Raw genomic sequence first — 15,873 nt, forward strand, 5'->3', positions numbered from 1 at the left:
CACTCTATTGTATAGCCAACAGGCAAATTGTATAGCCTTTTAATAAACTTGGTCGTTTAGTTTCATGTTTAGAGACAGCGGTCAACATGCTGCGATGTGCGAGATATCCCTAGTACAGCATCTCTATATTCTCTTTTCTCTGCCCACGCGCGATCTAGATCATACCCCTTTTCTAATAAAGCCGTCGCCATGGAGACGGCGCGGAATGCGCCCGAAGAATTCCTATGGCCCAACACGCGGCCGGCTCTGCAGCCTTCTGTCACAATGACTCTTCTATCAGACTGCACCAAAATCCAGCCAATCAAATGAGCTAACTCCCGAACCACGTGCTTTATTCACAAATTCTGGGGGTTCTCTCGTTTCAAACCACCTGCTTCTTACTCCCTCCGTGACTCATGCAACCCTGAGGCCCTTTTCACACTGTCAAGACGTATCTCTTGAGGACTACCTGTGCCGATAGGAGAAAGTGAACAGTGTCAGTGTATGAACAGCCCAGTGTAAGCATATAAAACGTTATATGTTTCAGATAATCACTACCTATTATTACAAGAACAAGTCAGCTATCTCTCTCTCTCTCTCTCTCTCTCTCTCTCTCTCTCTCTCTCTCTCTCTCTCTTTATTTATTTATTAAAAAAAAAAAAATTTCGGAACGGACCATTATATTAGCCCTTCTGGGGGCATATTACAATTGCATAAGCCTATATAGGTTATTTATTTTGTATCAAGATTGTTTTCGGATTCTGTTGCAAATCTTTCAAATTAAACCGCTTTAAATTAATTATTTACATAGGTAATCAAATTTTACATTTAAGTGAAGTCTGTTTTTTCCAACATGTTTACAGCCTATTGTTTGAACTGGAAGACCAAGTAGAATATTGATTTTTAATTTACTGTAACCTTTGAAACGTGGTGTATGTGAGAGTCGTCTCATGGTTTGTCAGGTAAAGTTCAAGGTCCCCCTGTATTTCATGGAGATAGACTTACTTGATTGTTTACATAGATACATAACTCATGTCTATGTAGGCCTATCTATGTAGATACATAACTCATGTCAATAGGCCTATCCAGTATCTGATACATAGGCCTAACGAAAGTTAGGCCTATAAACAGAACAATTAATACAATTAAACTGATAATCAGTTATCTAATTTTTTACTATACAAATAATCTATTTTGTACAGCAATACAGTACATAACCTGAAAAGCCTATGTTAACTTTACCAGTTGATCCAGGGAATTAATTTGTGCTTCCGTTCTCATCCGAATAATTATCTTGATCAAGCATATACAATCATTTGCCTGCTCAGGAATGACTAAGCCACTCCAGTGAACAGTTTTGCTTGTGGTGTTTCATGGTATTAAGTTAGCTTTCTTAAAATATTGCAAAGCAACTACATATCATTTTAATTAATTCAAAGTATGTGGTCTTTATCTAATTGAGACATTATGCCTTGCCTGCGTCTGGAAGTGTCAGCAAAACCTTGATCATTTCTGCTTTGATGAAAAAAAATAAAAATAAAAAAAAAAAAAAAAAAAAAGAAGAAGAAGAAGAAGAAGAAAAAAGAACACTTTAATCACGAACCGATGCATCGATTGTCCTTCCTCTTTCATCACCAAAACAATAAAGAAGCGGCAAAGACTCTGTAAGTATTTGTATTCATATATTTTCAAATATACATTATAAAACATTACGTTTTATACTATGACAATTGGCACATATGACCGTAGAGAATCGTTTTGTTGTAAAACAGTACATTCAGCGTTCAGATAGAGAGCATCAGACGCCACAAGAGAAAAGAGTCTGTTGCAGGTCAGCACCCTGGACAGCGCAGCGTCTGTGGCAACATCGCTTCTGAAACTAATAGAAAAAAAGACCCCAACACTGACGCACAAGCTAATATTTACATTTCTCAGTGTAGCCCGGCACCAGATAGCGTTATATATATTTTTTCTTCCTCAAAAAATCACAATGATGATACAAGTAGAACACTTTAAGCATGCATTAAGTAAACTATGACGAAACTCCCAGATCGCGCGCGTGACATTCAGGTCATGAAGGTTGTATTATACATATGTAATAACGAGAACCCCCTCTCGTGGAGGTGAGGCAAATCCCCTTGTCCTTTGCCATAAACCAGCAATAGATTGCAACACTTTTTACACCTTCATCCGTCGGGCCTTACATTCATTTCACCCTTTAAGGAAAGGTGTGGAGAGGTATCAGAGAGCTTCTCTCTCCTTTCTAAAATAAACCAAAGTTAGCGGTCCAGGTTATTATTCCATCTTCCGTTCGTGTCATTTGAGCCTCCCTCGTTCTTGAGGTCTTGGAAAACCTCGGTGAAGAAATGCGGATCGGAGTTGATCTGCAGCATTTTGGCACTCATTTTATCAATGATCCGCAGGGAGCGCTCCCAGAACACCTCCTTGTTGGTCTCCACAAGGAAGGGCTTGAGCGGGTATGAGATCTCGTTGCCCATGTAAGAGTAGGCGAGGTACAGGCAGGTGAGAAAGGTGGCCTGCAGCTCATACTCGCTGGAGATATCCTCGGTCACCGCCTCCCGACAAAGCAGATAGACAAACACCAAGTTGGCAGGAGTAATAAAACCCTGGTCTTGCCAACCTTGGATGAGCAGCGATCGGTCAACGTTTCGGAACCACAGGATGATCTCATTGGGGCTCAGCTCTTTGAGTTTGTAGCACCTCCTGCACATGAACTCACTCAGACAGCGAAGGAGCTCTCCAGTGGAGGCTTGGACGATGACGCGTCTGGGGGAGATGATCGAGCGACTACTCGGTTGCCTTTGGACCGAGAGGAGCTGTTTTCCGTTCTGGGACGCATTCTGGTTTTGACTGGATCGAAGGCTTTTATCTGGTACGGTAGGAACTGGCACGGCAAGTGGACCAGGCTTCGTCTTGCGCTCGGAGCCTGACTGAGACTTCTTGAGATTTTCGGTGTTCAGCTGGTCCACGGGGTTAATGATCTGAGATACTGGTGGGTTCGGGTTCACTTTCTTGGCACTCTTCTTCTTGGCCGAGGCGGCGACCAATCGCTTCCAAGTCAGTGCCGAAATGAGCACCGAATGGCGCTTTAGACTCTTCTCCGTCTTGCCGCTAGCTCCGTGCCCCCCATCCGTCTTCTCATCCAGAATCCCACCTTTTCTGGACGTGGGAGAAATAGAGAGCACCGTGCCCATCTTTTCCTCTGACGACCAACACCCACCGGCCCTTCGGAATGCTCTGTCTCGCCTTTCGTTCCGTTGACTGCCTCGGAGAGGTGCGACTTGAGAGTCACAGGTTCACGTCCATTTATGTTTCGCTTGACCACTGGGTATTCAGTGGGGGAAACAGCTGTTGAGTTAAATATGTTATCGTAGCTAATAATCGAAGCTTGCCTCAGTTACACGCGCGAGCTCCGCCACTCCTTCTGCATCCCACTGCGCGCGCAGCCTCAGACAGCGGGAGCAATGGGCAGGACTTGTAACGTGTAGCCGGGCAAAAAAAAAAAAAAAAAGGGCAACTAAAGGGACAGACCTGTAAACCGAGATAAGCCTCCCGTATCTGCCAATCCTGAAGCGATGTGAAAGGATTGGTGGCTGTTCTCACCAACCAGAGGACCTTGAAAAACATTTGCCCTCATCTTATACTGTATGAGAGTGTGTATATGGATTAGACAGTCTCTTTCTATTTTTATCAAGGGGTTCGGGGGGTATTTCTGAATTTTTCCAATGCAGGCGTACTACGGGGCTAAAGCCAACGGTGTAAAAGGCACTTTTGGTTTAATTTTTTCCCCGAAGCACTAAACAATAACAAAAACTACCACAGTACTTTCCTTAACACCTGTTTGCACACTATACACTGCAAAATATTCCCGATCCTTGAGATCATTGCGTGCAGTGTATAAAGTTTGGATTTGATTTGATCTAATACTTAATATATTTTTTAAACATGTTTTTTATGTTGAATTTTCACATTTATTTAGCTAATAAGAATCCCTGCAACTATCACATTTATTTTGAGACAAAATACTTAATTTTCAGTTTTGTTCAAGGTGATTAAATAATAATAATAATAAAAAAATAACTTTCCAATAAATGAAAGGATAACATTTGGGGTAAAAAAATAAATAAATAAATAAATATAAAAAAAAGCCCCACTGTTGCAGTGGCTAATGCCTCCAATAAAACACATAGTTTTTCTAAGTGGGGTGAATAGATTTGCCATAAAAAATGTTCAAAGTGGGCTCAGATTGACTGATTCAATCCTAATGGAGATTAAGTTGTTTTTAGAATACCTGAGATGTTATGAAATGCCAAATGTGATGGAAATTAGGCCTAACAGGAAATAGTTAACCCTTTTCAGAAGCAGTTTGTAAACATTACACATATAATATCTTAATTTGTTACTCAAAAAAGCATCTTGCTGTCATAAATGTATTTGCCCTATAACTATTGTCCCTATATTTATACGATATCACTATAACCCCCCTGGGGGCATTTTACCATAAACGTGAGGGACTTTTACCCCAGGTGTGAGGTAAAAGGCTCCCTTGCCACCTTTAAAAAAAAATAAAAAATAAAAAAAAATAAACCTTCTGTCATTATTTCTTTCATCACAAATTATGTTGCTCCATCAATTTTCAATAAAAAGAAATTTATTTTTTCAATCTTGATACACAGAAAATAATAGCACATTTTCCTTTAGGTGTGACTTTAGTCCCATTGTACCCTATATCCTACATCATAATCAATATATTAAATGCAATGGTTTATATACAGTTTTTATATCTTAACCCTTAATCTACCCCTAAACCTAACCCTCACAGAAACATGTTCATATCAGTAGATTTAAAGGAATATTCCAGGTTCAATAAAAGTTAAACTCAATCGATAGCATTTGTGGCACAATATTGATTACCACAAATATTAATTTTGACTTGTCCCTCCTTTTCTTTAAAAAAAGCATAATCTGGGTTCCAGTGAGGCATGTACAATGGAAGTGAATAGGGCCAATCCGTAAACTTTAAAATACTCACTGTTTCAGAAGTTTAGCAAGACGTAAACAATATGCGTGGCAAAATGATTTTAGTGTAATAAAATCACTTACTAACCTTTTCTGTGTAAAGTTATAGCCAATTTTGTCAACAAAGCCTAAAACCCTAAAATGACTGCAATAATGATGATTTAAACAGCTTTACAGCTCAAATAATACATGGGTTTTAACAGAAGAATTATTGTATTTGCTTTTATAAAATTATAAGCTTCACATTTCTGCCTTTCAACCCTCCAGAAATTGGCCCCATTCACTTCCATTGTAAGTGCCTCTCTGCAACTTCGATTTTTGCTTCTTCTTTTTTTTTTTTTTTTTTTTTTTTTTTAGAGAAAAGGAGGGATGTCAAAATAATTTTTTGTGGTAATCAACATTATGCCAAAAATGCAGTTGATTGAACTTAACTTGTATTGAACCTGGAATATTCCTTTAAAGCAAAACATGTTTTAAAAATTGGCCATAACAAATAGCTAATATAATATGTAACCTCATGTAAAGAAAAGTGCAAAAGAATATTAAGTGGAGAAGGAAACAGAGAGGACAGTAAAGACCCATAACACCACTTTCTAGGTTTTGTCAGATACCCACAGAGCGGGAGGTTTACATACACAGAAATATATATAGACAAGGAACAAAAACAATGAATTGTACTTCATACTTATATTTCAAATAAAAAAAGTCAATGATTTACATCACCCAACCTTTCTTTCATAGATAATAAACCACAACTAAAGGGTAATTTACTTGCTCTCAGTAGCCTCAGACACTTTTGCAGAATTGAAGGGCCATGCTTATACTCCATCTTGTGGACATTCTTTTGTAGACAAGCATAAGATAAATCATAAATTCTTATAATATCAACACTGTGATTAAACCCACTATTATACAGACAAAAGCATGTTTCTTTTGTTGTTATGTACTATTTACAACAAATATCTAATTAATTAATTGTATGTGCACTTTGTGCAGGAAAATGTAAAATACACTAAACAAAGTGTGAACCTGCAATTGTGCCTCAAAGATCTGTTTCGACTTGATTTAACCCATAAAAATTACTTTCATTGGTGTTACCTAATTTGTCAGGAAAATTTAGTTAGATTACATAACATTGTTAAATATAATAAAAGTTAAAGGGATAGTTCACCCAAAAATGAAAATTATCTCATTATTTACTCACCCCAATGCCACTCCAGATGTGTATGAATGTCTTTCTTCTGCTGAACACAAAGATTTTTATAAGAATATCTCAGCTCTATAGGTCCTTTCGATGAAAGTGTATGGTGACCAGACCTTTGAAGCTCTAAAAATCACATAAATGCCATATAAAAGTAATCCATAAGACTCCAGTGGTTAAATGCATGTCTTCAGAAGCGAGTGGGTGAGAAACTGATCAACATTTAAGTCCATTTTTACTATAAATATCAAATTTAACTTTCACTTTCAAAATGTAAAAGAATGTGAAAGTTAAAGTGGAGATTTATAGTAAAAAAAGAAATATTGATCAGTTTCTCACCAACACCTATCATATTGCTTCTGGAGACATGGATTTAACCACTGGAGTCATATGGATAACATTTATGCTGCCTTTACGTGGTTTTTGGAGCTTCAAATGTCTGGTCATCATTCACTTGCATGTATGGACCAACAGAGCTAAGATATTCTTCTAAAAATCTTTGTTTGTGTTCTGTAGAAGAATGAAATTCATACATATCTGGGATGGCATGAGGGAGGGTAAATGATGAGAGAATTTTCAGTTTTGGGTGAACTATCCCTTTAGTTTAGATATTACAACATGAAGCACATTTTTAGGTTATAAAGAAACATGTTTTACAGTGTAGTGTAAAGAGGTCATGTGTTACAACAAATGTGACCTGCTCCATCATTTTGAGTAATCATTTTGAGCTTTATCATTAAAGTTAAAAGGAAAGCAGTTAAATGATTATATCAGCCATTAAAATGATTATATCTGGACAACAATTTGGAGTAGAATAATTATATCATTGGAAAGCTGAGAGTTTCCTTTTTTTTTTTTTACTTCAGTATATAAACTAAAATGTGTCTCTGGGTCAAAGTGACTCAATATGACGAGCAGGTCATAAATGTTCCAAATAAGTGTGTATTGAACGCAACTATCAGTCAGTGATTCAGCACCTTGGACAGTACTGACTAAAGTTATTTTCAAGAGAAGAAAATGGCCACAGAACTTGAATATGTCAAGCATGTTATTTAGAGGATGTTTTTGTTTCAGGTTTCATGCTTATCAGTCTATTTTCAGATGACAGAAATTTTAGACTTCTAAAGAGAATCTGGAGAAAATTAAATCTCCCTCAAGGCATTTCACTATGGTAATGAACCAGCAGGTGGCAGTATGCCATATATTTATTTTCTAAAAGTAGCCAGACAAGCCCTGACTCCCACCTGATTTACAGATATTTCTCAGTACTAACTAGTGGAGCAAGAGGATGGTAAGCACCTGTTTTCACAAATCACTGCTTTATTCTGTGCAGAGGATGCTCCTACGCACAGGAAAGAAAACAAATGTGCTCTCCAAGAGTTTTTTTTTTAGTCCTTTAACCCTTTGAGTGGACTTCATAGACAGAGGCTGACATCTTTTCTCACAGAACATTTCTGGCACTGAACCACACAGCACCAGTGAAACTGACACAGACAGTTCTCCTCATATTCTACAGTGTAGTCAGCAAATCCTTTACCACAGCACAGGCTGTCACAGCCTCCCGGCCCTGTCTCTGTGCTATTACACACACGGCCCTGTGTGCCTTCTGTACCAGTCCTCTGATTGGCCTGGCAGAAGTCAGGCGACTCAGCTGAATAGATGAGAACGTTAGCATCCAGAGGTGGGATATCCGGATTGATGGGAACAAGTGATTTGCCATCATTTCCACCCATCACACGGACGGCCGCATGGAAGCTCTGCATGAGGTGGTCACCAACCTGACGGAAGAGAGGCATCTTCCTCCAACAGCTGCGGAGTGTGCAGGAACCAGAAAGGCCATGACATTTACACTCCGTCCGCATCTGTATCCGTATGGCCTGTATATGTGAACACACACACACACACACACACACACACACACATGCACACACACACACACACACACACACACACATAGATGAAGACAAGAGAGAAAATCAAGAAAGGGATGTGCTTCACAAGAATCTGTCCTTTCTCATTTCTTATTTATTTATTTGTTCATCCCTCCCTCAATCCATTAAGACTTTTTATTTAAGAGCAGAGGAGTTAAGGTTTGCTCAGACATCCAGTCATGCTCAGATATCAATTAAATGATAATTAACCTGTGATAGATGAGTGAACATTTCCCCTATCTTCTTTTAATTAAAATGATTTTAAAGTCACATAAGCAACAGAAAAAATAAAAAAAAAATCTTATAATCCATGCTCCTGTTATCAGTATACAAGATTACACAGATAAAATACACAGCCTGTCTGCTATCTAAGGAAAAATGCTAAATTGTGGTATACAGCTGTGCGCAAAAGTTTGCATACCCTTGGAGAATTGGTAATACATGTACCATTTTTAAAGAAAACATGAGTGAATTTCTTTTATTTCTTATGGGATTCATATTCATCTGTAGGTTATAACAGAATGGCACAATCATAAAACAAAACATGGCAACAAAGAAAAAAAATGAAATGACCCCTGTTCAAAAGTCTGCATACCCTTAGTTCTTAATACATTGTATTGCCCACTTTAGCATCAAAGACAGCGTGCAGTTTGTATTTGTATTTGTAATAGTTGTCTATGAGGCCCCAAATTTTTGCAGGAGGTATAGCTGCCCATTCGTCTTGGAAAAATGCCTCCAGGTCATGCAAAATCTTTGGTCGTCTTGCATGAACTGCACGTTTGAGATCTCCCCAGAGTGGCTCGATGATATTAAGGTCAGGAGACTGTGATGACCACTCCAGAACCTTCACCTTTTTCTGCTGTAACCACTGGAGGGTCAACTTGGCCTTGTGCTTAGGGTCATTGTCGTGCTGGAAAGTTCAAAAGCGTCCCATGCGCAGCTTTCGTGTAGAAGAATGCAAATTGTCTGCCAGTATTTTCTGATAACATGCTGCATTCATCTTGCCATCAATTTTCTCAAGATTCCCAGTGCCTTTAGAGCTCACACACCCCCAAAACATCAGTGAGCCACCTACCATGCTTCACAGTGGGGATGGTATTCTTTTCACTATAGGCCTTGTTGACCCCTCTCCAAACATAGCACTAATGGTTGTGACCATAAAGCTCTATTTTGTTTGGTCTCGTCACTCCAAATTACAGTGTGCCAGAAGCTGTGAGGCATGTCAAGGTGTTGTCGGGCATATTGTAACCGGGCATTTTTGTGGCATTGGCGCAGTAAAGGCTTTATTCTGGCAACTCAACCATGCAGCTCATTTTTGTTTAAGTATCGTCGTATTGTGCTCCTTGAAACAACCAAACCGTCTTTTTCCAGAGCAGCCTGTATTTCTCCTGAGGTTACCTGTGGGTTTTTTTTTGCATCCCGAACAATTCTTCTGGCAGCTGTGGCTGAAATCTTTCTTGGTCTACCTGACCTTGGCTTGGTATCAAGAGATCCCCGAATTTTCCACTTCTTAATAAGTGATTGAACAGAACTGACTGGCATTTTCAAGGCTTTGGATATCTTTTTATATCCTTTTCCATCTTAATAAAGTTCCATTACCTTGTTACACATGTCTTTTGACAGTTCTTTTCTGCTCCCCATGGCTCAGTATCTAGCCTGCTCAGTGCATCCACGTGAGAGCTAACAAACTCATTGACTATTTATACACAGACACTAATTGCAATTTTAAAAGCCACAGGTGTGAGAAATTAACCTTTAATTGCCATTTAAACCTGTGTGTGTCACCTTGTGTGTCTGTAACAAGGCCAAACATTCAAGGGTATGTAAACTTTTGATCAGGGCCATTTGGGTGATTTCTGTTATCATTATGATTTAAAAAGGAGCCAGACAACTATGTGATAATAAATGGCTTCATATGATCACTATCCTTAAATAAAAGACTAAATTTTTTTGCATGATCAGTCATATTTTCAAAATCAATGCCAAAATTTCACAATTTCTGCCAGGGTATGCAAACTTTTGAGCACAACTGTACATACATATAGTACACTCACTCATGCACACACTCCACAATTGCAGGGATATTGACTGCTAAAAATATCTGTTTCTGTTCTGCTCTTTGGAGACCAATGAAAGTCCAAACACTCCAAAATCCAAATGTATATGACATTTCTATGAAAATAGTCTCTGATTGCCTCAAAAGTGCAACAATATCTAGACAGCACTAAAAGAGAAAAATGGAAAATTTTATATTTTATCCTCCTGAGAGCCCGCGTCCACATGTATGGACATTACGTTTTGGCTTTGCTATAGGCTATACATAATTTAATATCATTTAAACCGACAAATCTAGTTCTTGAGACTCTAGGCTGTCATTAAAGGGTTAAACTTTCGATGTACCGAGTCTTGTGACAAAAAAAACATGCCGCCGATCTCAGCTGAGTTTGTCTTTTGGAGAAACGGTAACAAACTACATCTGGTAAGAAACCTCATTAAGATTTTACATTAAAACCTGTTTGAGTCAAAAGAGTAGGGTCTCTAGTTTCATTCGATATGTCATGTTAAAAAAGTCATCGATTTATTGTATGCTGTTAAACACAATGACCACATATTTGGACCTATATTCACTGTGCATTATCACTTTAAGAATCTATGGATGCATCCAAAAGCTGGAAAATGTTGCTTTCAGAGGCTGTATACAGAGTTAGGATTAAAATAAGGTGCATTTCAAACTGTTCTGAGACCAGTGCAGACAGACAGCACACTGGAGGTTAAGTCATTTCCTAATTGGGAGCAAGGGAGCAAGGGAGCATCCTATAGCTTTCCTATGCAGCCAAGTGCATTCACTCCTAACATCTGGTCAAAAGTTTAGTTTCAGACTTCAGATGATGTTTGGACCACACAATATGTTTGGTAGACATGGGACAATGGTAATCAGTACATAGACTGTACGAACTATAGATTCTATCCCCTAACCCTACCCCTAAACCTAACCCTCAAAAAAACCTTTTTTTTTTACATTTTCAAAGAAACATCGTTTAGTATGTTTTTTTAAGTGATTTGAGTTATGGGGACACTAGAAATGTCCTCATAAACCACATTTATAGCATAATACCCTTATAATTACCAGTTTGTAACCTAAAAAATATCCTTGTATACCACCCAAACCCGCCCACACAAACACACACACAAAATGTGAATGTTTTTTGTCACATGACAACAGAATTGCTACCTTAATGTTGGTGACACCACCTGATGTTAATGAGGTGGACAAAAGTTTTTTAAATATTAATATTTTAAAACAAAATTGTTTAAATGTATTTTTTTAAAGAAATAATAATAAAATATTATTCCAAATTTATGCCAAGATTTCATTTTCAAGAATGATAAGCTTTAAATGAATTTTCTTTTATTATCCCTGGACAGTTACACTACTTCGGCATTTTTTACTTTAAGCACCAGAAAAAAAATATCAAAATGTCTTTTAACTCAGAAATTGAAAACACTGAAAACATATTAATCAAAGTATTCAAGTAATTGTTTTTGTGAATTACAATTGTTATGTATTTTTGAATAACTTAATGGATACAGACAAAAATGAGCATCACATCATTGACCCATATACAAAATGTAGTGTGTGCCAGGACTGATTCAGGGACTATATCTATAGTACAATTTCTATAGTACGGATTTCAAGCTTGCCTGAGTGAGGATACTTGGTTTTTACTGTTGCTGTGGTCAGATTTGGAAAATCATTCTGGTGTATATTTATGCTATTTTATGAGCAATTTTAGTTGACCATGCATGTCTAAAGACAAAAGGATTTTGTATGAAGTGTTTGTAATTTCTGCAGTTGGCAACATTGAGGAGTCAGTATGAATAATATATATATATATATATATATATATATATATATATATATATATATATATATATATATATATATTTTTTTTTTTTTTTTTTTACGTACCAGCCGTCCTGCCTCGTTGTTGTGCAGATCAATGAGAGTCTTAATGTCACTCTTGCCTTTTCGCTGCCTGATGTCCATGAACTGACGAGACTTCTCATAGCCAAAGTCTACATCATCTCCACAGCCCCCCCAATCCCAGTTCCTGTCTTGGCCAGGATAAACCTGTTTGGGCACCTCCTCAGTTTGGGAATCATGGTAAGTTTCAGAGGAACTCTGAAGGGTCACACAGCCGCACTGTGGCAGCTTTCCCTGGCTGCAGGCTTGTGTTACAGCATGCAGCACCCCAGCAGCAGTGATGGCATACACAAATGCAGTTTCCCGGATATCTAGGGAACAATTCATAGAACCATATTTTATACAGTCTGCATCTAAAACCTTACATACACGAACGAACAATGTGTGGAGATAAACTCATGTTATGTGTGATTACAATTTCTATCCGATCTCTTTGTTTCAGTGTGACTCCCTCATCCCACTTCTAAGATCACCTAAATATCTAAGCAATTGCAACATAAACAATAACTCATTTAGCAGATTCACATTCCTCACACATCTCCGCTGTCCAGACCTGCCTAAATACACCTTGAACTGCCAAAAGAGCATTTCTTTTCTCTGTTAAAGTAGTCCTCCAAAATGCACTCACTCTTGGTGTCAAATTAACATGAAAACAAGTCCAACGGACAAAAGCTGAGCTTTGGCATGTCATTTGGATATAAAAATATGTAATAATGACAGAGGAAATCTGTTATCAGTAAGAAGCCTCATCTTAAGTCTCATTCAGACACGAACTCATTCACTCCGAGGTCCAAAGCCAATAGCAAAAGCACAAGCAGTGACATACAACAATCATGCCCTCTAATGGCCATGCAAACAACTACATGCTTTTGATGAGGTAGTACTTACCTATGAAATTATTTCCTACCTATTCTTACCTATGAGATTCTTACTTACCTATGAAAACATCCAACAGCCCATATTCCAGCGAATCCCAACCAGAGTATTATTGTCTGAAAGAACTAAGCATGCCTTTAAAATTCAACAGAACTCCCATCAAGCCATGTCTGAAAGACCCAGCCAAAGAATCAAAAATATACTGTCTTTCTAGGAATAAAGGCAGATCTGATTACTGATTACTAGGAAAATGAGTCTGCCATTTGCTCTAAAATCATCTTCTACCTATTGGGGGTTATGTAATGATGTTCTGGGTAATGATGACTCATTGAGAAAAAAATAGGAATTGTTATTATGCAAATATCAGAAAATAGAAGGTAATTTAATCTCTCACTGTGTTGCTGAACAGATCAAAGTTAATCAGCTGTATGAATGAATGCATCCATTTAACCTTCAATGAAAATGGATATATGATGAGGACTTTTTGTTTTGAAACTCACCTTGCTGCAAGATTTTGGCAAAGCTTCTGCTCTGGCTAGTGCAGTTCCAACGACGATTCAGAAACTGATGTTGGCATTCCCGTATACCCAGCATGGCACCTTTTGCCACTTCCTGAATTAACTCAGGCTGAGATTGGCATAGGTCAGCATGTCTGCCTACTAGAGGTCTAGCCCTACGACAGATGCTGTTGGGGTCCATCACTAAAGGGTTGCCATCCACCCTGTGGTGCCAGAGAAACAGGTGCACATACACGAGAACAGTAAATACAGACTGAGTGAAGACACTTACATCCACACAAAAGACTTAGATCCAATATTTAACAGCTGAACCCCTTTTCAGACTAAGTAACTTTGAGATATTATTGAACGTTTTATTTTTGGAAGTGTTAGGTTCAGAAAAGCGGGCAGGTCAAGACAACCCCTTAATTAATCCATTCTGCAATCTACAAACATCTGTAATGTGAGTTTTATTTTTCAAGGCTGAATGAAACAATCTCCAGTTCCAAATCCTTTAAATGTGCTATGGTGAGATTTACTTTATGATAACAATTCATAGCCTCAAAGAGATAAATCACCCAAAAATTAAAATTCTCATCATTTACTTGCTTTCATGCCACCCTAGATGTGGATGACTTTCTTTCTTCTGCTAAACACAAACAACGATTTTTAGAAGAGTAATTCATCTCTGTAGGTCCATACAATACAAGTGAATGGTGACCAGACCTTTGAAGATCCAAAACTCACATAAAGGCAGCATTAAATGCAATCATTTTGGGTGAGACGCAGATTGATATTTCAATCCTTTTTTACTATAAATCTCCATTTTCACTTTCAGAATGTGAAAGTGAATGTAAAAGTGGAGATTTATAGTAAAAAAAGAATATTGATATGTTTCTCATCCACACCTATTATATTGCTCCTGGAGACATAGATTTAACCACTGGAGTATGGATTACTTTTATGCTACCTTTATGTGATTTTTGGAGCTTCAAAGGTTTATTCTTTTATATATTTAAAATCATTTTTAGATTTCTTCTAAAAATCTGTGTTCTGCAGAAGAAAGAAAGTCATACACATCTGGGATGGCTTGAGGGTCAGTAAGTGATTAGAGAATTTTCATTTTGGGGTGAACTATCCCTTTAAAACCAATCTGTGGATTCTCTCTCTCTCTCTCTCTCTCTCTCTCTCTCTATATATATATCCCTCATTCCTTCATCCCAATGTAAACCTTTCACAAATAATCCACCCTCTTAAAGTTGAGAACCAGTTATGTTGCATCTTGCATTGTTTGTCTGTTGTTATTTAAAAATGCCTGTTGAACCCGAATGCAAAGTCATAAATTCTTACATTTGTTGCAGCAAGATGCAATCACTTTTATTGGCCTTAGAGTTGTTCTCTAATTACCTCAGAACAATATTTTGAGTTCCAATGGAAACTAGCTTCTCTCGTTTATGCCTTTCAGCAATGCTGTATTAGAGAATTTACCCAGGAAAATCAGACTGACAGGATTAATACATGTAAAAAATAAGTATAAAGCAACTTACTTTGGTAGCAGAGGTATGGAGGTCGTATTAAGGATAATAAGGACCAAGAAAAGGTGTTTTTGCATAGAGAGCATCATTCAGGCATTTAGATCCAAAATGATGGGCTGCGGTCGAAACGGGTCAAATCTTGAAAGTGACCCACCGCATTGTCGGCGAACCTTGGAATTGGTGTCATATAATCCAGCAATTATTGAGAACAGCATGAAAGTGTTTTAAATGCACCGCCGAATAAACCTTACTGAAACTGTAATGAGGATTAAAATGCGCGAAAAGTGCACGTAAGCGTAGACAAATGAATCATCTCTGCTTTTATCCAGGAATTTTATTCTGGTTTATTCCATTTCTTTGGTGGATTCAAACAATTGGCATCACATAAACATGTTCAGCCTCGTCTGCGAAGAACCCTCACGCGCAAGTCACTTCGAAACAGCGCGTCTTTCGTGTCTTATTAAAATCTTGGTTTGGGCGCATTCCACCTCTGTTGACGTAATGTCATAAAAATCCCTGTCAAGTCAAAAAGTTCAGGAGTTTGTGAACAAACGGTGCAGAAACCCTACCTCAGTCATTTAGTTTATTTCAGACGCTAAATCCCTTATTTGATTTGGGAACTGAAATTAATCCCATGGATTTATGTCAACCAGAAAACTCGTCTCGTTTTGTTTTCGTTGTGTTTGGCGGTTTCATAAGGCCTTAAACTTAAATTAGTGTTATGATGTCCAGCTGTCGTTTTTGATATGTTTTTCATAAAGTGTTCCCCTGCCTTTATTGATCTTGGCAAACCTCTTGGCCCTACGGCTACATCAGTATCTTTGCGCGT

General features: G+C 37.9%; 2 protein-coding genes across 2 annotated transcripts; both read right to left on the minus strand.

The window, feature by feature from the left end:
* Positions 1-1,648: 1,648 nt before the first annotated feature.
* Positions 1,649-3,986, minus strand: cdk5r2a (cyclin-dependent kinase 5, regulatory subunit 2a (p39)). Its single transcript, XM_051707705.1, has one exon. The coding sequence runs from the start codon at positions 3,192-3,194 to the stop codon at positions 2,259-2,261; it is 936 nt and encodes a 311-aa protein (XP_051563665.1). The 5' UTR covers positions 3,195-3,986; the 3' UTR covers positions 1,649-2,258.
* A 3,075-nt stretch (positions 3,987-7,061) lies between these two features.
* wnt6a (wingless-type MMTV integration site family, member 6a) lies at positions 7,062-15,458 on the minus strand. Its single transcript, XM_051707704.1, has 4 exons — positions 15,057-15,458; positions 13,513-13,733; positions 12,122-12,447; positions 7,062-8,097 (listed from the first exon to the last, which is right to left on the minus strand). Exons 1-4 carry the CDS (start codon positions 15,131-15,133, stop codon positions 7,636-7,638), a joined length of 1,086 nt encoding a protein of 361 aa, XP_051563664.1. The 5' UTR covers positions 15,134-15,458; the 3' UTR covers positions 7,062-7,635.
* Positions 15,459-15,873: the final 415 nt, after the last annotated feature.

This window comes from Myxocyprinus asiaticus, chromosome 9, assembly GCF_019703515.2.
Source record: "Myxocyprinus asiaticus isolate MX2 ecotype Aquarium Trade chromosome 9, UBuf_Myxa_2, whole genome shotgun sequence".
Taxonomy (NCBI): Eukaryota; Metazoa; Chordata; class Actinopteri; order Cypriniformes; family Catostomidae; genus Myxocyprinus; species Myxocyprinus asiaticus.

Bases quoted from the DNA above. Each gene is read 5' to 3' on its own strand.
- cdk5r2a (XM_051707705.1), bottom strand. From the start codon at position 3,194: ATGGGCACGGTGCTCTCTATTTCTCCCACGTCCAGAAAAGGTGGGATT.
- wnt6a (XM_051707704.1), bottom strand. From the start codon at position 15,133: ATGATGCTCTCTATGCAAAAACACCTTTTCTTGGTCCTTATTATCCTT. The intron at 13,734-15,056 runs GTAAGTTGCTTT...CTGGCACCACAG, and splicing joins TCCATACCTCTGCTACCAAA to GGTGGATGGCAACCCTTTAG. The intron at 8,098-12,121 runs GTACGTAAAAAA...TCACATATACAG, and splicing joins ACAACGAGGCAGGACGGCTG to GCCATACGGATACAGATGCG.